Here is a 24,595-nt window from a genome sequence, read left to right on the forward strand (position 1 = left end):
GGACCCTACTAGTACCAGTCTTACCCTCTGTACTCGGTCTTGAACTGCATATTCACTGTGCCTGAGTGCCTCTTATGACACCACTGATCATCTTGAGGTGGTGTGCAGCATGAGCTTCCAACTGCTTTGCTGTTCTCAAGTCCTGTTGTCTTGTCTGTCTCAGTGTTCAGGCTGTTTACTTTTAACCGGTTGAAGAAGCACCAACAGTCAGTCCTTCTTGGCAAGTTGGCACAGACGATAGGAAGCGTACGCGCCCGGTGGATCCTCGGCCGGAATGGGCGGCGTGACTACGGTAATGGCGATGGTTCACTCTGCACCAGTGCCCTCGCGAACGCTTCCGAGACCTTGAAAAGGTCGATGAGTACTGGGCCACTGGCATCGCTGTCGGTAGATTATCTCTCCGAGTACAGGATGGGAGCAGTTGAGCATAGCCAAGAGCCAAGCTAGACAGTCCACCATCACCCACCTCTCCCCACTGCCCAGTGCCCAGTGCCCAGTGCCCACCGCGGCATTGTTGCGGCTGATCCAATGTCTCATTCCGAACCTTGAAAGCTTGCATTGCCCTCGTTCTAGATTGGGCGGGACGATCGTCTTCACCGCCTGGTCTGTGTTGTTTGTGAAGCTAGCGATGAGAGGCCAGTCGAGGGGTGGAGAGCGAGCGAGAGAGAGAAGAAGAAGAAGATAAAGATGAAGAATGACGATGGTCGTGTTCGGGATGATCGAGCCGGATTGAGTCGGCTTGCAAAGTCCTTCACCAGCATACATGACTGATCAACCCTGTCTGGGTTTCCATCGGAAGCTGAGCCACATCGCTTATCCCGTCTTCCGTCTCAGGAACTAAACGTTGAAGCACGAGCCAGTCGATGAGACCCCTCCATCGATTCTATGCTGTATACTCCGTGAGTCCATACTCCATATTGATTTGCGATATAATCCGGAGTCGCTCTTCGGCACTCGGGATTGCAAGTGTCTGCACTCTGCAGCCTGCGACTTTTCTCCCCTCTGCACTTCCTCGGTCTACTCTTCGTCTGATGCACATCGGCCATCTACTGATGAAAGGCTCGCTCCAAAAAGGGGAATCCCATTGCTGATTAGGGATAACAGTAGTATGACACTCCATCCATTGGTGACTGGGGTGCGCTGGGCAGCGCCACCATGTCGCGCTAGTGCCTGACTGTCCGCGAGATCGCGGGTTTGTTGACTGTTTACTCCATCGAGTGGAGCGACGAAAGATTGGGAAAAGGTGTCCGTCCAGTTCCACACTCCACTGTCCGTGTCCACAGTCCCGTACTCTTGTCGTGGCCGAAAGAGGTTTTTGTTTGGCAAGCTTATCGGCCCCAGTGCCCAGTGCCCAGTGCCCAGTGCCCGCTATTTCATAGCAGATGAAAAAGAAGGGTCGATCGAGACGCTTGCAAGAGGTGTTGTGGTTGAGAAGGTCTGTAAGTGACGCGAACAAATAATATACTTTATAGTAGTCAGTATAATACGTTGCCATTTCCCAGCATGATCAATGTACCATTGCATTGAGTTAGTTCCGGTATTTGCCTCCATACTCAGGTAGAGTGTTCGCGATTCCCACTAACTGACCCAGTAAGGGAATCATGGCGGTCTTGGCACCGCTTTCCAACAGTGGAGCACTGGAGTCGAGGAGGATCGTGACTTTTGTTGTTGCAGCGGCTACTAACTTAACAGCTACTTACAGAATCCATCGTCCAGACTCTAGAATGTCTGGCTGGGTCTTCTCTCGGACCCCCCGAACCGTTCCAAGGCGAGGTGGACCGAGCACCGTCCCTCGTGAAGTGTGGTTCAAACTCCAAACAATAATGTCAGAAGAATTCTCGTGGGAGGCGTAGAAGTGACAGCACACGACTATTACTACCACTGGTCTCAGTGCTACTATAGTACGGAAGTACAGTAACTACGGTACATCTGGAGTTCCTGTATCCGGCGGCGGTTGAAGTGTCGGGGCTCCTTCCTCTCGTATTCAGTGCGAGTCATCGAACTCGCTCATCGTACCTGCTCACGGCTAAGCGTACTTTTTGCTCACCCGATTAGTCTTCGGAGCTGCACACCACTTCATCTCCTCATCATCATCCCTCCGTTGGCGGACCTTCCATTTCAGGTTGCGGTCCGCGACCTATATGACTGCTGGTGTTTCGCCCATCCCCCCCCCCCCCCCGGGCTTCTTTTCTCGTCCTCTCTTCCTGCGCTCTCTCTTCGATTCACCGTGACGGCTGATCAGTCTCATCAGATCTGCTTTCCATTCATGATCATTGTCTCCTCTGTCAGCAGCAGCATCGTCATCAGCATCACCTTCACCATCTCTGACAAACTGCAAATCGCCCTCGTCCGTGGTGAACATCTCAGCATCGCATCCCGCCCACGCCGATCACCGTCGTCACTGAGGTGAGACATTGGCTGCTTCCTGGCTTCTCATCTCGCGGGGCAACCACCAGAATACGCTATCCCCGTCATTGCCCAGCGTGCTGCACTAGACAGATCATCGTGTTCAGAATACACTTTTTCATCAGCGCCAAAAAATAAAAAAAAATAAAAAACTTCCCGTCCGGAGCAGATATTAGACGCAATACTCCCGTCTATTGCCGGAGTGTGAGCGCCGCAGTGCAGTGCAGTGCAGGACTTGATCGAGCCAAGCTCGTGCATCTTTCCCTCGCTCGCTCACCAGTAGCCATATCCTCGTGGCTGCACGAGATACCACGAGTGATCGAAGTCATTCATCCTTCCATACCTCCCTCATTTCCACCCTCGTCTTCCTTCCCCCACTCCGTCCCAGAAGCCATGTCCTCTGAATATAGCCTCACCATGGAACCCACCACTTCCCCCAGAGCCTCGCGCATCCGCCGGGCTTTCCCAACATTTCACCTCGGTCGTGAATGCACTGCAACCCGCACCCCTTCTGGTGTCACCGACCGATCCTCAAGTCACCCGCGATCCGTCACAACGCCCGGTTTGTCCCACGTCAGCTCACCTGTCGCAACTGAGCCGACCTGTCACAGCCCCACCTCCGACTCAGGGCCGGACGCCTCTCGCCATTACGGATTTCTTGACAAGCCAGGCTTGGACTATTCCGACCCGTCCCTGATTAGCCGCCAGTGGATCGAGGAGGATCTGCTCGACGACCTGAAGTATGCCTGCGCAGTGCTCCTGGGAAGCATTGAGCGCGGCATACCCATCTGGCCAGCCGTCTCAATAAATGCCTCCAGCGTACAGGACGCATATGAGGAGCCAGAGGTATGCATGGCGCCAAATGCATACAGGGAGCAAACGGCCACCAGAAGGGCTCACTTCAGCCGAGCCTCACAGGTCTCTCTCCCGGATGTCAGGACTCATCCAGTCTATCCTCACACTTCAGGTGGTCCCCGACGAACCAAGATGTACGACTCGGGCGTCGCATTCCAAGACAGTGCGACCATGGCGTCTTCACCTCGCTTCTACGGCCAACATACTTTTTGGGAAGAGGACCAGCGGGGTCGCTCGCGCATGCGCGGCCTCCGGTCACAAGCGCCAGTGACTACGAATGTGCCAGCGACTCGTAGCCCTCGATTCTATTCCCGCTCTCACGATTGGGCAGACTCCCGCTCGCGGTCTACCAGCCCTGAGATGTACATGTACAGTCCTCCCCAGGTCGACACTCTCTGGCCCGATGTCAAAGGAGACGAATCCTTTGAGGAATCCATCTCCGAGAGCTTTGCGGAGAAGCAGATCGAGGTAGGCGCTTTCGGGGTCGATGGTGCCTCTTGGTTGCATCAAGGAGGCCTTTACTATTCCCAGCGACGTTCTGATGGTGCCGAGAAGGCTTTCGTTGGCACAGTTGAGGCCCATTCACCGCTCGTCTCCCCTTCTGCGCCTTGCCGATTCTACAGCATGCAGTCGCCTGCTGGACCGGAAGCACCCAACAAGGGACTCGGACAGCACTGGAGCATTTCGGACAGTCGAACACCGAGTGTGAGCGATGTCGAAAGCGGGTCGGATCGCTACGAAGCGCTACGCGACGATCATTTCTCGCAAGTTGATCGTGTAACCTCACCAGCAGCCGTCGCCACCGAGGCATCGACCGCCTTGAATGAGCAACGAAGAAGGTGGCGCAAAGCCTCGACACTGTTGAGAAAGCTGACTGGGTTTGGACGCAAGAAGCATGTTGAAGCTTTGGAAACTCAACGCGTAGCCGTTGCCGTATGAAGAACCTTTGAAGCTGCCCACTTTGCTTTATTTCATCCTACTCCTCCTCATCCTCCACCAACTTTGCTCATTGTTAATTGTTGTTCTTCTTGTGTCGTTGTTTGATTGAATACCCCCTATGAACATATTTGCTTGCCTCAATTTGCGATGATATCCCCACCCCGTTGCGCAGCGCAATGTCCCACCGGACAAGTCTTATTGATATGAAAGCAGTGCAGAAATGGCACTTTACGATACAAATATTCCACCTATAATCCCACCTAGTATTCCAGCCATATTCCACTCAGTATTCCACCTCATACATCCAGGTATATGAAGTGACCCGGCAGCATTGTGATAATCCTTGTTTTCTCCTTGGCCAAGTATCTTCCCCCGGAGTGTTGGTGCGGAGATTCTCACCCGATGTCATTGAAATCAATTTACACTTCTCTTTCCCCCGGACTCCAGCAAACGCACTGTTCTCTCATCCCCCACATCAATCTACCATCCAGACACGCACTTTGTCTTGATGCCCTTTTTTTTTCTCTTTTCAACTACAATCTTACTGGAATAGATAAACTCATACCGCGGCTTGTCGTTTCAAAATGTTGCAACGCCGCTGCTTTTCGCTTTTGACGTGACTTGGACGTGGAACTCTTCAAATATACTGACAGGCCGCTAGGTACTCAGGCCCCGTACGGAGCCGAGTTCCGTACCTGCTATCACGGTAGTGCTCATAACCAGGGAGATGATGAAAGAAAAAAAAAAGAAAAAGAAAAAGATTCATATCTCTCTGGGCAACAGCCATTAATGCTCGGAAAAAATTTCAAAGCTTCTCGTTGGCCGTCGAGGGCAAAAATACAGGCGAGAAAGAATATATCCTAGAGCTTAGGGCCCAGGGGACACCACCCTATACACGAAATCTCAGATCCGTCTCATCGGGCAGTTATTACCTGGAGAAATTGGTCGTTAGAGGCTGACGGAAAGGAGGGACTACGTCTCATCTTGCGTGCGAGGTAATTATTTTTGGGAAACTAGGCTATTCGCTTGTCACAGTCGGATTTGGCTAAGCAGCGGCTGGGCTGGGTTGGATCTGCGACACTTGAATCGGAATTGTGGCTCGAAAATTGGCTTCTGTTTGCCTTTTGGTATGCTAATTAGAATACTTTGATTGAGAATACTACATATGCCACAAGGAAAAGTATCCAGCTATTCACTGGACCCAGACGTATCCGACTACTGCCCACGACGAGGACGTTTGTTATCGCCGCCCATCCTGGGTCCACGGCCGTTCGTGTCACCCCCTGCATTTTCATCGGGGTTGTTGGGCCGACCTCTCTTGCGATGCGTGGACCCGCCGCCACTGTCACGGTGATGGCCATCCCGGTCTCGTCCACGGTCTCGGCGTTCGCGCTCGCGATCTCGGTTCTCTGGACGATTGCCTCGATCCCCGCCAGGACCCCAGCGACGAGGATTATTGTCATCTCCAGACATAGGAGGAGGGGGAGGCGGGGGCGGTGGTGGAGGAGGCGCGTCCATTGCAGGCGGTTGTCGCATGTCATAAGGATTCATACCAGCAGCGGCCTGACTGCCCATATCAGGAGGTGCATCATCGCGATCTCGTCGGTCCCGACGGCGCATCTCTTCGCGCGACCCTTGATTTCGCCGTTGGTTTTCACGAGGTTCATGGTATCGTTCGCGCTCGCGGTCTTTCTCCTCACGGTTGTTGACTACATTTGCACCCACGTCACTTCGACGGTTCCGTTCACGATCCGAATCACGACCGCGATCACGACGATCCTCGCGGCGGTTTCCAGCATTCCCCATTTCGTCGCCGGCATTACCACTGCCACCTCCAGCGCGACGTCCTCGTTCCCGGTTCTTGTCCCGATCACCACCTCGGCCGGACCGACGCATATCAGGTGTGGCGCTATCGTCCATCAAATCACCACGACTATCAGGACGATTGCGAGATTGGACCTCGTCATCAGGGAAAATGCTGGGACCAGTAGGCGGTCGAGGCGACCCACTGTTTGAAGCAGGGGCCTGTCGATTTGAGCCGCGTCCACGAACAGGTGGTGTCATCGGGTTAATGTTGCGATCGGTGGGACTGTTTGTCTGCTGTAACATATTGTTAATGGCGGCAAAACGCTTGTCTCCACGTCCTCGGTCTCCACCGGGTCCACGGGGTCCTTGGGGCTGCTGCTGCTGCTGCTGCTGCTGACCCGGGCCACCACGAGGAGTCAATGCTGGCGAAGCTGCTGGCTGAGCAGTATCAACAATATTGTTGAGTCGATCTGGATGAATGCCTGTAACATCGAGACGATCTGCGGAGGCCGCCGGGGTAGTAGGAGGCTGCTCTGGTGGTCCACGTCCACCTCGCCCAGGACCTGTAGGAACCTGTCGCTCGGGGGTAGGAGCTTTGCCGCTGCCATTTCCATGGCTTGTAGCACTCTGCTGGGCGGGCGCATTCCGTCCCCGGTTACGCTGTCGAGGCCCAGAGGGGATTTCCATCGGCTGATCGGGTTGTCGCAAGCGGCCGTGGGTCATATCCGGACCAGTCTGGTCATGAGTCGCACGTGGACCCCGTGGGATTTCACCAGTTGCAAGACCAGGTTGTGGGAAACTGGCAGGTCTACGGTCATCAGGGAACCGTTCTGGACGATTTGGGAGATCGAGACGCGGAGGCGTCTGGCCTCGCTGGGGGAACGGGCGACGATCATCCTTCTCCATACGCACAGGTTGATCGACACGGCGAGTAGCGTCGGCCAGCGGACGGTCGGGGAATTCGGGCAGAAGATCCCCACGAGGACCGCCCTCACGACCGTGGAGTGATTCCCGCCGCGGTCTTGGAGGACGATCACCAGACCAGTCTGCATCGCGTGGGGGACGAGCTCCCTCGCGATACGGGGGACCTCGCATTGCGTCCTCCATGGGAGGTGGTCTCATACCGAAATCTCGATCTCGATCACCCATGCGGCCGTGGCCTCGAGCGTCGACCCCAGCAGCGTCATGTCTTGCATGCTCCGGACCAGCATGACGAGTCCTGGGATTGAAATCCTGAGTTCTGTCGCGCCGATCATCCATCAGATCTGGACGGAGTGGCAGTCTGGTGTCAGTGGCACTGTGCCGAGGTAGACGAGCCTGTTGACGTGGGTTGATAGGCAGAGAGCGTTCGACGTCTGGTCGCTTTGGAATGTCTGGTTGGCGGGCTGTTTCAGGAGCATTTGGGGAAGGTCGTGATCGCGATGAATCCCTTTTAACACGCTGATCACTCGTAGGGACCTGCAAGCGCTCGTTCGTCGCACTAGTATCGATCTCGGAAGTATCTTCAGCTGACTTGGACGGGGGCCGAACTGGCACAGTTCCTTGGGCCCCCTGGGCCGGTGCCGCGTCGATCATTTTCGCGTCCTCGATTTCACCATCCTCGAATTCGGCCTTGCCGGTAGCACCATGTCTTGAAGTCTCCGCGGTACTAAGTGATACAGTTAATTAGTTGATACAAGCCATATCGATCGGAAAGGGATTCAGACGCACTCTTGCACAACTGGCCTGAATTCGGGTGCAGAAGCATTCAGTGACGCAGGAGTCGCAGATTGTAGACGAGATGCATCGGTCTTTGCGGGCTGGGCGTGAGCCTTGTCATGTGCGTCAGGCACATTGCTGTCGTTGATGTAGAATTGCTGAGGAAGCATCCATTTCTTTGACCGTCGATTGAAGTCCCCAATAAGAGAGGCAGCCGGGATCTTTACATCGTCTCGCTCAGCGCTCTTACTGAGCTGATTGACAGTCTCCAGCAACTGAATACCCATCCAGTTGACAGCGGGGAAAGAAGGAACAATAGCCTTCAAGATGCTGATCGCATTTCGAATGTGCATGTATTCTCCGCCCTTGAGACACATCTGCAGTGCGTTGTTGAGAAAGCGGTGCCACTTGTAGAGAAGACGACGGAAGTCTTCGAATTCCAGGAATAGAACGGGAACGCCATCGGTATCGGTCTTCTTTGCAAATCCTGGCAGATCTCTCTTGGATCCGAAGGCCTCTTTTTCATAAACAGCCTGGTTAGCATGCCACTGACTCAGGTCGTCCAGAACCTTGCTGAGAAAATGACCCAGATTGTCTGCCTCCTTGGAAGTGCAAAGGAATATGAGAGCAACAAGTCTTTGTTCTCGGAAAAGTTGATCGAGGAGACCCATAGTGCGGAAGTTCGGGGTTCCAGAATGATGAAGGAACTTGAGCATTTTGAAGCAGAAGAAAGCGTCAACCGGGGAGAGAAGCAAGCGTGGAATGAAACACTGCTCCAACAGTGCAACATTAAGCGGGTCGTACTTCAAGCGCATATGGGTAAACCAACGCTCCTTCTCTTTCTGCAGTCGACCTCGAGTCTGGGCGTAAGCTTGGGTATGGGCCTTCAACTCGGAGAGCAGTTGGTCTTGGAGCTGATTCAAACTTCGGCGTGTCTGATCCTTTCTCTGCATCCCGAGCATGCTCGGGTCTGACCGATCATTATTGAGCGCAGTGACGCGTTTCTGCAGGCGGCGCCGCTCCTCGTCATAGGACTTTTCGGGAACATGCACGTCGTAGAGAGACAACTGCCAGAAAGTGGCGTAGAAGTGCGCGCCGACCCTTTCCCATGTTTCGTTTGGTAAAGAAGATTGGACAGTCTCGATCAATTCCTGCATGATCGGATTGCTGATATGTGTGGTCGTGTTAGAAGAAGTGGATGTCGTTGTGTTGGGCTGTTGCGGTTTGTCAATGTCCATCTCCGCCTGTTCCGCGTTCTCATTGGCCTTCGTTGGCACGCTAGTCTCATCAATGTCCATCTTGTTGTGGTCATCCGAGTGAGAGTTTTGGGCTTCGGGGCCGGCTTCGTTCGAAGCAGGTGTTTCGCTCTTCGGCATTTCCATGTTGCTCTCGGCAATCTTTCGAGAAACGCTGGGGCGACGGATCCAGAAAGCAATCTCCGGTTGAATACCGAACTCCTTTACCAGAGAAGAAAAGTTGGGTACAAATGTATCAAACTCCTCAATAGACAAGTTGCTACGCAGGAGGTCAAGGTACTGAGTCAAGATACGGTGGATCTCGTCAAAGACATTGCCAAGAAGCTTGAGCTCGGTAGATGACTCGTTGAAAATGCATGTCATCCGCTCCTGGGCGATAGCAACAAGTAATTGGCCAGCAAGTCGAGTATGAGTCAAAGACTTCAAAAGCCGCTTTGAGGTGGTCTTTGACTCATGACGCTTGTCCAGAAGCTGGAGGATCGTTTGTGCCTGGAGGACTTCACCGCCTGCCATAGCCTGGATCTGGGCGTCGTTGAAGTTCGTGTCCGTAATGATACCGGCCATGGAACTGATCAATTGCTCAAGCACAATCAGATCTGTTGAGTTGTTACGACGCAGCTGCTCCACGACGTATTGAAGCAGAGGTGCTGGATCCATTACGGCGTAGCGCTTGAATGTTCGACCGGCGAAAGTGGACAAGGCATTGAGCCAGCGACTGGTGAGCAGACCGCCTTCTTGCACTCGACTTCGGCCCTTTTGGCCAAGTGAATTGATTAGAGACCAAGTCAGAATGTCGTAGGCAAGGTTTGTGAAGTATCGAGCACACTCGACAACCACCTCGATGAGGTTTTCGTACGACTCAATCTGACCAATGGCAACATTGATGACAATACCAGGATTAGCATAGGCAATCTTGGCCAAAGCTCGAGCCATCGGTCGAATGTTCGTCTTGCTGAGGCGCTTCAACACATCCTTGGTTTCTGCCGTTGCTTGTTTGAACGCAGACTGAATGTCAGGCAACCTGGACGTCTGGCCAGAGTACCACTCAGCGTACATGTTGTACCGAACTTCGCGGGGGAATATGCTGATGAGGCTGAATACCTCATTGACAACACCGGGATTATGTTTGGTCAAACTTATCGCAGGCAGAAGCAGTCGCTTGCAAAGATCGTGCCAGCGCGTTTTGTTCGATTCCGAGTCGTCTCTCGAGAGGCTGTCCACACCAATACGTGCAAGCTTCGTAAGAAGGCTGGCGTCTTGGCCTATCTTATGACCAGAGAGGTTCAGGAAAGAAGAGCACAAACTGAAGACATCATCAACGGATTGGCAAACAGGGATATTATCCGCCCAATCATCCCAGTAGAAACGGTAGGCGATACCCTCGTTGGTGTCTTCTGTATCAAGTTGAGCCCAACGAAGCACGCGTCGAGGATGTGCGTCGGTCAGGCGAAGTTGCCCCTTGGAAACCCCAGACTGGTCGGAGCTTAGCATCTGCTGGTGGCCAGGAACGTCTTTCAAATCGGACAGGGGCCGCAGTGGCGTGTAAACCTTACACAGGGAGTGGTGAAGAATGCGATGGATGAAATCCGGCAACTCAGGATAACCATCCATCAGCCAAGGGAACCTGCTCATCACGAACAAGGCCTCTGGGACTGCGCCGATCGCAAGTAGACTCTTCAAAAGCAGCACCTTTTGGTCAGATGGGTCAGGCAGAGTCTCTTCGGGTTTGGTCGTCGCCTGTTTCTCGGCATCCTGATCGCGGCCTGGAGTTGCTACCCGGGACTCAGCGTCACGAAGTCGAGGAAGCGGGGGAAGCGTGTCATCGGACAGAGCACCGGCAAGCATCAGAGCATTCACGCCACCGCCAGGCCGCGCCGCTTTCTCTCGCTCGGCCTTTTCCTTCATCTTCTCCTCCTTCAAGCCGTCCATCAACTCATCGGGCCTCCAGAGATGAGCATAGAGATCTCGGAGAGAAATGAACCCGACTTTGATGAGCAAAGCCGCCAGATAGATAAGGTTGTCCGGTAAATTATCCGACTTTGACCGGGCAGAGGAAGAATAGAATCGGAGCTTGAAACCGAGGAGTTGCGCTGCGACTCGATTACCTTGAGGTGGCAATGTTCCGGTCTCGTCAATCCAGACTCGGGTGGCTTCTTGGTCATCGGAAAGGTGGTTGCCCTCCGGGAGAGCTTCTCTTCTCTCGGCGTCTGAGATTGGCTTACGACCGATTTCAAAGAACGCTCGAATGCCAACTTCACGTACTCGTGCCCAAAATTGGCGGTCGCGTTCTTCGTTGGCCTGGTGGATACTCACTCGCTCTTCTTCGGTGGTATTCCAGCCTGTCGACCCAGGCAGCGCCCACTTAGGTAGCCCGGAGGCTCGAGAAGGGCTATTCAAATGCTTCATGATGTCCTCTTGTGGCCACCATGAGCTAGCTCGCAGCAGTTTGACGAAGAAGCGGTACTGCTTGACAAGAACCGCAGCAAAGACGTCCAAAGTCACATCCAAAACTCGTCCGACGTCCATGTCGAAAGCGCCAATCATGGCTTTGATCCTCTCAAAGGTATCCTCAACGACCTCACTCGAGGGAGGCTCGTTGCTGCTTGTGGTGAACAGTTCGGTGACAAGTTTGGAGTATCCCTCAGATTCTTCTCTGAGGAGATTGTAATTTGACTGTCGGTAGAGAAGATTGGTCTGCTTGCGAATGCCCATGCGCGCGAAGGTATCCCGGACGAGTCCCAAGGACTGCAGGAGAGGGGTGTCTAGCTGAAGGCGCATGATTTCCGGCGAAATCTCGGTTGCGATGACGAGCGGCTTCAGAGCAGGTTGGGAGGTGTCGGCATCGGTGAGGATGGAAAGGGTATCGAGGAAGAGTGAAGACGAGTCGAAGTCATTTGTCGCAACATCGGCTTCAGATGCTGACCCATTGCCAATAATCTCCTTCACAGCATTTCCAGCCTCAGAAGGCGGCAAGCGGCCGAACAGCACGGATCGAATCAGCTCCTGGAAGATGGAAGCCAGGCGTCCCAGATCCTGATCAAATCGGGCCGTCGCACCCTGCTGGATCACCGACATCTTCCCATACGACGCCCATGAGGCAATTGCATTGTCCGTAACAAATTCGTAGTCGTACGGACGGGAGGCAACTGCGGGCTGCTTTGCGGGAACCTCGAAGCCCGTTCGTGCCACGGGAGAGATTCGTGACTGTGGAGCCGGGGTAGAGGGAGCGGAGGCGACGGGGGCTGGAGATTGCGATGATTGAGAAATTGGTGTTTCAATCATCTGTTGCTGTGCGCCTTCTCTTGATGGCACCCGCGGGGGAGACATGGCGTTGGTGTCACGGCTCTGAGAATGCGAAAAGCTGGAGCCTTCGAAGGAGCCTCGGCGGGAGTTACCACGCCCACCGCCCTGATGACCGGCAGGTCGATGCGATCGATCGCGCGCGTCGACCTGGTCTCTTTGCGGGCTGCCGTGATGCGCACCTTGGCCTGGGTGCTGTGCCATGTTCAGTGTTCCGGGGCGATGAGGCGAGGGCCGCGGAACCTGATTGTTCGCCGAATCGCTCGACCAAGAGCGATCAGGGCGCTTTCGTTTGCCGCCCTGGCCGGGGGCCATGACGGGCGTGGGAAACGAGCGCGGAGAACGAGCTGAGCGGGAGAAGGAATCGGCGTAGTCTCGGTGCTCAGTAAAGGTGATGCTCGTCCGGTTGGCTAAGACTGAGTGGTCAGAGAAGTGAACGTTAGCGATTGATCTGGTCTAGTGAGAGATGAGTGAGGCAAGATACCAGTGTGAAGCGAACCAGCAGGAAGAGGGATCAAAGAGGAAGTTGGTGGAGGGATCGAAAGGTGAGAGGAGAGGATAAATTCGAAAGACGATTATAGTTAGCAGGTAGCTTGCTCACGAATCGGAGTGAAGATAGGGAACTTTCGTTGCCTGAGGCGCGTGGAGGGCCGCCCTCGTTATCGTGACTGTTGTTTGTGCTGCATGTGGTTCTTCGATTCTGCCCGGCGCCGGCTGCAGGCTTGACGGGACCTGCCTTCCAGAGACAGATATTTCAAAACACTAGAGTTCTGTATTCATGATGGAACCTCCTTGTAACTTAAGGTTCTATTAAGATGACATATGACATTCACTCCTGGTTCTTGTCTTCTAAAGTCAATGGAGTAAACAAATTGAAGACTTCGGACCTAGTCGGATCAAATTTCTTGAAGCATGAGCTGTCCGTCTGCTCTTGTTAATAACTTCCTTTTACTCAGTCGAATACGTACTATTCACATCCAGCTTAACGAAAGTAGTCGGTATCTCATCTCATTCATTTGGCGACCAATTACCTCTTGGGTTTAATAGACTTCGGTAGGCTGCACATGACAACGTCACCAGGCTGCTACAATCTACCTACTTGGTCCCAGCTACGGGTATACTACTGTGTGACTGTGATGGATCACTCAAGCAGTTCGTTATCGGCAAGAATACCCTTAGCTACCACTACATAGGCTTGAGGAATGGATTAAGGGCAACTTATGTTCAATGAGAATCGTTTCCACTTTCCTTGCTCGTCTTTCAAACATACTCCTCACACGGTACGGCTTCTTGTTCACTGTTGAGGTTTGGACAGAAGAGGAGAGGTCGTTTGAATTTATCTTGGCGTTACAAGGCGGTTCTTCTATTGGATTTCGGATCCTCTCGATAACTCTACACACCAGAGTTCCATGATATGGAGCATCACCGAAGGCCAAGATCTTTGGCCTCCAGTGCCACAATGTCCGGGATCATGTCAATCAACTTAGGCATTTTAGGCTCCCAGCCTAGGAGCTTGCGTGCACGAAGAGCGTGTCCACGTGAATTGGAACCCCATGCGTAGTGACCGGTTGGGGAAATCTTGTTGACCTCTTCAGCGTTTAACTCGTGCACGTCGGGTGAGTTGATCAATCCCTGCAAATGTGCTTGCTTTGCAATCTCGCGCTGGATGTCCCCCCAAACAAAGGAGCCATCTTCAGCGAAATAATAGCCCTCTTCGTTCCAGGTTGCGTTGCCTCCGCATTCAGCAGCAGCATCACCAAGCGCCAAGAACAGATTACTCAAGTCTTGGACGTGGACCTGGTGCCAAACGTTCTCGCCTTTACCGATCAAGATTCCTGAGCCTCGCGTCAGGACGGCGGCACTGAGTCGGTACGCCTGGCTACTCTTGGTCTTGACAGGTCCTCGACCAGGCCCTGAAATGGCGGGAGGGCAGACGATCGCGGTGTGTACTCTTTTGGGGCTCTGCGTTCCCATGTCAAGGATAATCTTGTCGACCTCTCGGTGAATTCCGTCAGCAGGGAAGTTGATCATTTCACTGATTCCCTCCCAATCATTGTATTCTTTAGGGCGTTCAATGCCCATTGTGTTAGCACGTTTGTCCTCAATAGTGAGGATGCCTGTACCTGAGGTATGAATCAGCCACAGTGGATGCTCTGCAGTGTGGTGCCGAGCACCTCGAGCAATCGCTTCAGCCGAAGCGACATGGTCGCAGTTGGCACAGTCTAAACACAATTCAGAGACGTGAGAGAGGAACCAAATGTGGCGCATGGTTATGAATCAAAGACTCACTGAACACAATGTCGGCTTCCTTGACCTGTTCTTCAATCAGCTCCACTGAGTCTAGGTCTCCCTGAACAATGTGAATATTGGGATATCTGCTAGACACTAGGTCGGCCTTTTTTTTGGTTCGAACCAAAGTTGTGATCTCCCAGTCCGGATGAGCATTGGTGACGGTGTACAAAACTTCACCGCCAATGTATCCAGTAGCACCAGTTCTGCAACGTTTCGTTGTGAGTAGAATGCTTTGTGGGAACCAATGCGGCGGCAACATACAGAAAGACTTTGATTGACGACATGATTTGAGTGAGAAGTAATTCAAAGGATATGCTGACAATCAGTTCGCGCGATGACTCGCGGGAAGTGGCACCTTGAGTTGCTCGCGGTGGGCATCAGCTTCAAGTCTAGGTAAGTCAGTGCCTGTGATTTGAAATCAAGCTTAGCTCCCGAGGGCGATCGCATTGGACGCGGGATCGGACCGTGAACCTGTGAGATAGTGGAGACTGGAGACTGAAGACGAGTCGATCAGAGCAAAGTCACACGCACATCGGGAAACCGTGACGGACATCATGTCTCCGCTAAATTGAGCCAGCTGAACCCAGTACAGCATGATCTTGCATTGTTAATGAGTAGGGTACTATTATATACTATGTAGAGATGTCTACCTTTGTATGGACTCCCGGAGTTGACTACATCAGCAGTCAGTGTAGTTAACTAAAGTATATAGCCTCCTAATCACCTATACGCGGGGTTGTGTGCCAGTGAGCCAGTCAGGTATGTCATGCGAGGTAAGGTTCTGTAGCAGTGTAGCTAACAGCTATCCTAGCCGATCACAGAGCAATCTCGAAATGCGGACTTGAAATCTTGAACCTGTATTGATACAAATGATCCTAGTAAAGCATTGATCTCAACGCCAATCTGAATGCCTACTGATCAGCAAATATGTTCCTTGTTTTAGTTTTTGTCCAGCAAAGGCGTTTCCACTACTGACCAGGGGCTATTTTATTTGGAGATTCGCTCACCGACAGGTTCAGGAAACCCGTCTTTTAACACAGGACCTTACCGAGTACCTAAGAGTAGCACTGCCGAGTACCTACTGATACGAAGTTCAGTCTGATAGCCTTCGTGGTAAACAAAGCTCGGTCCAGCTATTGATTCAGGGCCAAGAAGTCCATTTTCAGGCCAAAACTCTGCCCGGACCCGACCCTCATCCAGTGTTCATTGATGCATGGATCAATTGTACTGTAGTTGTCTTTGATGGCCAGTCATCTTATCAACTGTGGGGCCCTCATGTTTCAAGAACATTCTCTGTTCGATGTTCATGCCTGTTGCTAGAGTGAGTCCCTTTGAAAGCTGATCTCTAGATAGACCCGAGCATCCTCTCATAAACACATTGTTCAGTCTTCTCGTGCCATTTGGAGATTCACCCTCAAGCTCATATGACATCCAGGATATCCACTACGTAGCTGTGGATCGTCCATCCGAGGCGGGTGTCTCGTAGGTAGGTAGCTCCTTAGAATTCTCAGGTCCCAGTACTCTCGGTGTTTACGTGGCTCTACTGTCATCAACTGCAAGATATGTAGATGCGTACCTCCGGCAGAGTTGGCTAAATGCACTGTCAAGTGTCAAAGGATTTCAACAACAATCGACCACCAGGCACTCATAAGTTCTGGGCATTGAGAGTGAGATTTGAAAAGTACCTGGCCGTACCCTACTAGTCGAATCATTCCCCGTCAGTTTCACGTGCAGGAATTACTCAGGCAGACTTGGCTGCCATGCCCCACATGACGTCAGACAAAGCTCCGATCTCGTGTTGGCGGACGAGTCGAGACCGGCCAAAGAACTGGAGTCGCGGGACGTCCCACTCGCCTTGAGATGGACATCCACGCATATCCAAAAACCGGTTGCGCCTGTGCTAAGATTGGGTTCCCGTACCGCCAGGACTCGTCGACCCCCGGGGACGATACCTTGTCACAATCGCTTCGTCGACCATGTTTCCGGGATAGATACTGCGTTGACGCCTATGACGCCACCATCCCGCGGCCCTCTCATTAAGACCGATCTTCCATCTTCAGCGGGCACCATCGCACAGATCAACCCATCGACTATCGCAGAACACTACTGCTCCATCCCGTGACCATCTTTCACCTGACTCTATACGCGAAGCAAAAGAGTCCTCAATGCAATAACATTCCACTGTTCGAACAACGCAAAACATAAAAACCAACAACCGTCGACAACCAATATCAAGCCCGATGACCCCGGGATCCACACACGGCGAGTGCGGCGGCAAGGTTCCGCGCCGCTTTGCCTACAATCAAGATGCCGCGCGAGAGCGAGAGATGCACTTGTACGCTGTAATCGTGGACGCTGCGTTGGACAATCGGAGTCGTGTAAGACAAGATCTAACGGATGCCCATTGCTTAGGTACCTACCACTTTGGGGCTTCTCGGAATCAGAAAAATTCGCTCAGCAATCGGTCGGCCGCCATCCCAACGTTTCTCGTGACAACGTTCTGACAGTATTCGCACAACTGGCAAGTCTGCGACTGGATGCTTTGCGAGCACTCATCTCCCTCTTTGACCGGACAACACAGCATGTGGTGGCCGAGGCAACACCGAATCTTGGTCTTCGAAGTCCGAAGAGCGGTCAAGATGCGAAATGTCTCTGGCGTGGGGTGCAACAACTTCCACGCGACAACATTCCCATGTGCAATGAGGCGATGACTGCTTTCACAAAGGAGAAGAAGGACGTCTTTTTGGTGTCTGATTTGAAGGCCGATTCCCGGTTCAAGTCTCATAGCTCAGTAACGGGGCCACCGCATCATCGATTCTATGTCTCTGTGCCCATCAAGTCTCCTGATGAATATGTTATAGGCTCCATTGCGGTATTGGATGATCAACCGCGCGACTCGTTGTCAGACAAGCATCGTCATTTTCTGCAAGAGCTCAGTGAGACGGTCATGGACCACTTGTTATCGCTAAGAGCAATGCGGGAAGAATTCCGGGAGGAGAAAATGGTCCGCGCCCTCGGACTATTCGTGCAAGGCAAGTCCGACCTTTCAGAGGGAATCGATAGCCGGCATGGGACAGAAAACACCTTCGACCAACTCCACTCAAAATTGGAGCAACTCAAGCTGTCGGGTGGGAAGAAGGCCTCCGATGAGCACAACCACGAGGAGAGGGGGCGGGCATCCGAAACACCTGAAGATAGCGCGACGGACAGGGAATCTGCGAAACCGGAACCAACCAGAAGCCGGTCACCAGTTCGTCAGTTCAAAACGGAAGAGCAAAGCAAAGGAGAGAACGCCGGCGAAAAGCGTGAAAATGCCCAACGGCCGTCTTTGTCCCCAACAACGAGTCATTTGCAAAAGTCACTCGCCCCATCGAATGTGCAGGCAGTTCTGAATAGAGCATCCTGTCTCATGAACCAGGCATTGGACGTGGAGGGCGCTATGTTCATAGACGCGACGGTATATGCCCGACGCCAGATGATAGGCTCTGACAATGACAAGAATAACAACGACGAAAGCCCAGACGCGATCTTATCCCACCTCGAGTCCGACGATCCGGAATTGACAATGGATGACTTCCACGGCCCCAAAAGCTTGGTTCTCGGCTATGCCACGTCCGACCACTCCAGCATGCAAAATGACCGGGCGAGCCACTACGTGTCTCTCCCGGGTGCCTTTGTCTCCTACCTGATAGACAAATACCCAAGAGGAAAGATTTTCCACATCGAAAAGAACGGGTCTGTCGCATTAAGTTATGAAGGCCTCGCGGATGAAGTGACACAGCATCACAGAAACACAAAGAGTGTGGAGGAGGAGCAACCAAAGGAGAAGAATCTTCGAGAGGAGACTTTGGAGATTCGCCAGCTCCACAAAATTTTAACTGACGCTCGTTGCATCGCCATCTACCCGGTATGGGATTTCCAACGCAGCCGTTGGTTCACTGTGAACCTTGTGTGGTCCAACGACCCAGGACGTGTCCTCTCCGAGCCAAAGGATTTGACTTACATGGCCGCGTTCAGCAATAGCGTGATGGCTGAAATTTCAAGAATGGACATCGAGGCCGCAGATCGGGCGAAAAGCGACTTCATTTCCTCCATATCGCATGAGCTTCGATCGCCTCTTCACGGTGTTCTCGGCACGGTGGAGCTGCTCCAAGAGACGGCAACCACATACACTCAGCGAGGTCTGGTCGAAACTGTTTACAGCTGTGGTCGCACGCTATTGGATACGCTCAATCATCTGTTGGATTACGCCAAAATCAACACGATGATGGCGGGCCAGTCACCAGACCCGGACTCTGGAAGCTCAGATTCGACCTTCGCGACCCCAGGTCTTGTGCAAGAGGAGGATCTTAGTTCTTTGGTACAGGAGGTGGTGGAAGGTCTACTTGCCGGCGCCGAATTTTATAATCGGGAATCTAGCTCGACAGGGGAGTCCGGGACGAAAGTGAACAGAAAATCTGCTAGCCTTACGCCGATGGGCCATCACGATCGTCGCATCATGATCATCGTGGATATTGAGCGGCACGACAGCTGGCGCTACCCGGTGTACGCTGGAGCTTGGAGGCGTGTGGTGATGAATCTCTTTGGCAACGCTTTGAAGTATACCCAAGCAGGATACATCAGGCTATTCCTGAAGAAAAGTTCGATGAAGTCCCGCGGCGATAAGACAGTTCCCGCCATCTGTCTCACAATCAGCGACTCGGGTCGTGGCATGTCGCAGGATTTCCTACTTCATCACCTTTACATTCCGTTCCTTCAAGAGGATACACAAGCCCCGGGCTTGGGTGTCGGGTTGCACTTGGTGCATCAGATCATCAAATCCTTGAATGGGAAGATTGAATTCAGGAGTGAAGTGGGCAAGGGAACCGAAGTCGAAGTGGTCCTGCCGGTGTCAGACCTCAGACCTCCTCCGTCCTCTCCGACTCAATTCGATTACCTCCGTGAACGCCTCGATGGAATGACAGTTTCCCTGTTTACACAAAGTCTGTCTCGAGACGAGCTCTCAATTCGCCCCGATGTATTTGGGGAGATAAGAACGACTTTAAGCCGAATGATCAGTGATTGGTTCGGGTTACGGGTGCTGAGCCCGGAGGAGCTCAAGCAGCGAGACGCAGACTTCCTCATCGTCACCGAAAACGAGTATCGAGCATCGGCTCACGACTCTTCGAGTAACGACATCAGTAGTCTGGTCAACTCAAAGCTCTCTTACCCATTGATCGTTCTGAGTGCACAAGCCAGCAGCTGGAAAGTGGTCAAGGAGAGGAATCAGGATCGCGCACTCTTCTTATCACAGCCGTGAGTGATATCTTTGGTTTTCAGGGGGCAGATTTGGTATCATACTAACGCGATCTATCCTAGAGTGAGCCCCAAGACTTTAGCAACGGTTTTTGAGCACTGTCTGAACCAAGACGGCGCCCCAGAGGTCTCCACGGCACGCTCAGACAGCTATTCCCCGCAGTCATCTCGCGAAAACAGTACCACTACCGCTAAATCCGACAGTGGGCCCAAAACAAGCGACGCTGCGCAAGCAGTGGCCAATGTCAGTGATGAAAAGGACGTATCAGTGAAGAAAGTACTCCTTGTAGAGGACAACAATGTCAATCTAAAGGTGCGAAGAGCCACACATCTATTAGAAATTCGGTGTTTCATTCTTGCTAACTAGACCTACCCATGATTTAGATCATTGAGACATGCGTTCGAAATGCAGGACTAGCATACGAATCCGCCGTCAACGGACTGCAAGCGCTGGAAAAATTCAAGACCGAACGATTTGACGCCGTCGTGATGGGTATGCTCGAGATTTCCATACGGTCACATCAAGAATCAAATTTCACTAACAGAAGATTCAGATATCTCAATGCCAATCATGGATGGGCTCACAGCGACACGTGAGATGAGAATATACGAGAAAACCGCCGGATTGCCACGAACAGCGATCATCATCCTTACAGCAGTTCTTTCCGCAGACATGCAAAAAGAGGCACAAGTCAGCGGCGTCGATAAATTCTTGACAAAACCAACGCCACTCAAGAAACTCCGCGAATTACTTCACAACCTGCTAGAACTGTGATTTGTATTACTACTATATTCCTACTAACGTAATCCACGGTCACCCTGGACACACGGTCACCCTAGACACCCCACCAGAAAACGCGTTAATCTACCAACCTACTAAATTCAACTAACTACCATACCACTAATTCGTGCTAAATCCTCGTATAAATTAGCTAGTCAAGAGGGCAAGATCCTATTAGCCCTCTCCGATATTAAAGATAGCCGCGTTAAGTCTATTCGTGCAGTAGCGAAGCTATACGAAATTCCGTATAGTACCCTATATACGCGTGTATGTGGTGTAGTCTCTATTAATAAGAGACGTAACCCTAACCAGAAATTGACCTAGTTAGAAGAGGATTCGCTTACTATATAGATACTCTCTATAGATTCGCGGGGGGTAGCGCCTAGGCCCTCTACTATTCGAGAGATAGCTAATATCCTTCTTATAGCGCGTAGAACTATCCCTCCCTTAACTATTAGCGTTAATTAGGTATTAATATTCGTTAAACGGCGCGATAAGCTTCAATCGCGCTACTCTAAGTAATATGACTACTAACGTGTATTAAATAAAGACCCGAAAGCCCTATAAGCCTAGTTTACGACTATATAAAGAGTGATTAAGGAGAATAGGACATAACCGGAGGATATCTATAACTTTAATAAGATAGGCTTTACGATAGGCCTTATATTATTACAGAAAGTTATTACGCGGGCAGAATACTACGGCCGGCGATTAATCTTATAGCCTAGTAATCGCGAATAGGTTACTACGATCGAAGTAATATACGCTAATAGCTTCTCGCTACTACCCTATATTATATTTAAAGCCTAGGTTTATATCGCTAGTTAGTTTAAATTAAATCTTCCTAGGGATTAGCGAATTAAAGTATCGAATAACGGCTAGACTACCGATAAGATCGGCCTTTACTAGTTTTAAAAGCTCTTTATTCTATATACTACTTCGCGTATACGAGGGCGATTTCGGCTATTAATCCTTAACGGCTACGGTAGCTATCTTATACCTTAATTCGATCGAATATATACCGAAAATAATATTATACTACTTTATATACCTTTATATTCGTCTTACTTATTATAGCTACTTAATATTAGGTACTTTATAGTACTAAAGCGTGCGTACGGTCGCTTTATAAGCGACTTAGCCCGAATAGGCTATAATTATATCGATAAGCTTGATTTTCTTACTGATTATCCTCGCACGAGGATAGAAGCTTTTTAACCGAATACTATTTAAAGTAGCTTTACGGCTACTAGTATCGTACTAGTAGCTACCGACAGAGTACTTTCGAAACTTAATATATCGCTTTATACGCCTATACTACTATTAAGCCGACTAAGTAGTAGATCTAGCTAATTTACCCTAAAAATACCTAGGATAGTAATATAGCTAGAGAAGTAAGCTTTATTATACGCGAGAATGGAAAAGCTTTAGAAGGACTCAGAAACTTTTATTTAACTTAGCTACGTGGTATTAAGAATCTTAAAGGCTAAAGAGGAGAAAAAGAAAAGGGAAGAGGCTATAGTCTATCCTAAGTTTTAAGATAGTACGCGTGGTATACGTAGTAGGTATAGTATACGCCCTCTACCCTCCTATATCCTATCCTTATCCTAAGTTAGTCCTACTATACTTATAATATTACCCCCTCCTTTAAAGGACCTAGCCCTCTAGGTCTTTAAATTCTAGTACTAGTAGCGTTAGTTCTATATTATTTAATTAGCCTACTTATCGTCGTCCTTATAGTTATTATTAATTTTATCCTTTAGCGCCGCCTTAGCCTAATTTTATAGCCTCTATTATAAGTATAGTAGGACTAACTTAGGATAAGGATAGGATATAGGAGGATAGAGGGCGTAAGCCACGTCTACTATATATATTATATATACTATCTTAAAACTTAGGATAGACTATAGCCTCTTTCCCTTTTCTTTTTCTCTTCTTTAGCCTTTAAGATTCTTAATACTATATAGCTAAGTTAAATAAAAGTTTCTAAGTCCTTCTAAAGCTTTTCTATTCTTATATATAATATTATCTTAAAGGCTCTTCTCTTCTTTTATAACCTTTTTTCTTTTTAAAGTATTAGTTAGGTAGCGAGATACTATATCCTCTAGCTACCCTAATAACTTTACTAATACTAAACCGATATAACTAGTACTAAAGCTATAATAGTATAATTATATAAGCGAACCTCCTCTATAGAACGAACTCCTTATAGAACCTCTTTAAATTTTAGCTACAAAGACGCTAAATATAAACTCGAAATCCCAGAATAGCTACTTAAGTAGATTTCTAGTAATACTTAAGTAGCCTTTTAAGCCTTAAAGTAGAAGGCAGAAAAGAACGAATATCTTACTAAGTAGATCGAATAGTTAACCGAGGAAAATAAGATATTAAAGTCTCTAAATACTATAGAATAGACTCCGGAAATCTAATATATAGAAGAAGCTTACGCTAGTCTTCGCGCTAACTATAATAAGACTACTAAAGAACGCGATATACTAGCGACTATAATATAATTTATATAGGTAGATTATAATACTAGTAGAGGAATTAGTTTAAGTTATACTATACCTAAGGCTAAAGGACTCTACTATAAATTAACTAAGATCTCTAATCCTCTGATACTTAGCGATAATAAGGAAGTTAAGTTTAAAGATTAGGAATCGAATATCCTTAAAAAACTTAAACTAAATTACGATTACTATCTAACTAAGAAGTACTATATTATATATACTAAGAGTCGATATAAAGGAAAAGTACTAATATATATTAATTCTTATATATATATAGATATTACTAACTAGTATAAGAAGCTTAAAGAGATACTAAAGTATCTAGAAAGTATCTTTAATAACCTAGATTATAAGAGACTCGCGCGTAATAAGTATATAAATCTAAAGATAGATATTAAGACTAATTTTACTAATTTCCTAGCGGACTTTAACTAGCTAGTAGAAGAGGCTAGTTAATCTATAGATCTACAAAAATAGGATCTATATTAGAAGATTCTACTACTAATATAAAACTAAGTAATAATAGACGTAGATAATAACGGAGTATCTCTCGATTAATTCGTATACTGATACTAGAAAGCCGCTAGAAGAATCTCGTAGTAGATCGTAGCTTATAGCCTATACGAGTTACGCCTAAGCGTAGATTCGCGTAATAGTCGTACTTAGAGTAATACTATAGCTTAAAATACTACCTTAAACTCGAATATAACTAGAGCCCCTTCGATCTTTATTAGAGACCCGGCTAAGAAAGTATAACTTATAAAGGAAGGAAAGTACTTTATCTACGAGGAAAAAGATTACCTCTCCTATAACTATCCTAAGAAGAAATTAGCTATCGTTATAGTAACTACTACTAAATTATTAGTTAAGGAAGCCGATAAAGTAAACCTCGTTAAACTTAAGGGATCTAACTCCGACTCGAATACGGGAAAAGCCTAACCCTAGGAAAAGTCTCTATCCTAGAGGGTATATCTAAGCTAAACTTATATAAATTACTATTATCTATAAATAGTATAACTATTAACGCTTAGATAGCTATTAATAGAAGAACGGTTTAAATTAAATATTTAGTAGATACTAGAGTAGATAGATATCTCTATATTTATTCGAATATAGTTAGACTACTAGTATTTCTTAGGGTAAAGACCCTTAAGCTTCTAACTACTTATCTAGTTATAGGTTATAATAGCGGATTAAGGGAATCTATTACCTATATAACTAAGTTAACCCTTATAATCGACGGCTATATATAGCTTAAGTAACTAATATTAATTACCGAGCTTAGTAGAAATAATATAATCTTAGGAAGAGTATAGTTTATAGAGTATAATATCCTACTAGACTATAAGAATTAGAGGTTAGTATAGCTAGATTAGTCTACCCTAAGAGAGAAGGTTTAATAAGCTATATAGAAGGAGGTCCCTTATATTATCCTATAAAGACTAAAGATTATAGAT

General features: G+C 49.4%; 5 protein-coding genes across 5 annotated transcripts; 2 read left to right on the forward strand and 3 right to left on the reverse strand.

Moving 5' to 3' along the window:
* Nucleotides 1-2,090: 2,090 nt before the first annotated feature.
* On the reverse strand, nucleotides 2,091-2,362 carry N7539_000167 (uncharacterized protein; the record flags this gene model as incomplete). The annotated part of the gene is made up of 2 exons (XM_056929771.1): nucleotides 2,091-2,137; nucleotides 2,227-2,362. The coding sequence occupies 2 exons, from the start codon at nucleotides 2,360-2,362 to the stop codon at nucleotides 2,091-2,093; spliced, it is 183 nt and encodes a 60-aa protein (XP_056794064.1).
* A 437-nt stretch (nucleotides 2,363-2,799) lies between these two features.
* On the forward strand, nucleotides 2,800-4,200 carry N7539_000168 (uncharacterized protein; the record flags this gene model as incomplete). Its single annotated transcript, XM_056929772.1, has 1 exon — nucleotides 2,800-4,200. The coding sequence occupies one exon, from the start codon at nucleotides 2,800-2,802 to the stop codon at nucleotides 4,198-4,200; it is 1,401 nt and encodes a 466-aa protein (XP_056794065.1).
* A 1,215-nt stretch (nucleotides 4,201-5,415) lies between these two features.
* N7539_000169 (putative THO complex component (Rlr1)) lies at nucleotides 5,416-12,575 on the reverse strand (the record flags this gene model as incomplete). The annotated part of the gene is made up of 2 exons (XM_056929773.1): nucleotides 5,416-7,654; nucleotides 7,717-12,575. The coding sequence occupies 2 exons, from the start codon at nucleotides 12,573-12,575 to the stop codon at nucleotides 5,416-5,418; spliced, it is 7,098 nt and encodes a 2,365-aa protein (XP_056794066.1).
* A 1,107-nt stretch (nucleotides 12,576-13,682) lies between these two features.
* N7539_000170 (putative nucleoside-diphosphate-sugar epimerase) lies at nucleotides 13,683-14,836 on the reverse strand (the record flags this gene model as incomplete). The annotated part of the gene is made up of 3 exons (XM_056929774.1): nucleotides 13,683-14,482; nucleotides 14,550-14,755; nucleotides 14,814-14,836. The coding sequence occupies 3 exons, from the start codon at nucleotides 14,834-14,836 to the stop codon at nucleotides 13,683-13,685; spliced, it is 1,029 nt and encodes a 342-aa protein (XP_056794067.1).
* A 1,956-nt stretch (nucleotides 14,837-16,792) lies between these two features.
* On the forward strand, nucleotides 16,793-20,444 carry N7539_000171 (hybrid sensor histidine kinase/response regulator; the record flags this gene model as incomplete). Its single annotated transcript, XM_056929775.1, has 4 exons — nucleotides 16,793-16,887; nucleotides 16,965-19,847; nucleotides 19,911-20,160; nucleotides 20,232-20,444. The coding sequence occupies 4 exons, from the start codon at nucleotides 16,793-16,795 to the stop codon at nucleotides 20,442-20,444; spliced, it is 3,441 nt and encodes a 1,146-aa protein (XP_056794068.1).
* Between the last annotated feature and the right edge of the window lie 4,151 nt (nucleotides 20,445-24,595).

The sequence above is a fragment of the Penicillium diatomitis genome (genome assembly GCF_028827545.1).
Source record: "Penicillium diatomitis strain IBT 30728 chromosome Unknown utg000001l_segment0_segment0, whole genome shotgun sequence".
In the NCBI taxonomy this organism is placed as follows: Eukaryota; Fungi; Ascomycota; class Eurotiomycetes; order Eurotiales; family Aspergillaceae; genus Penicillium; species Penicillium diatomitis.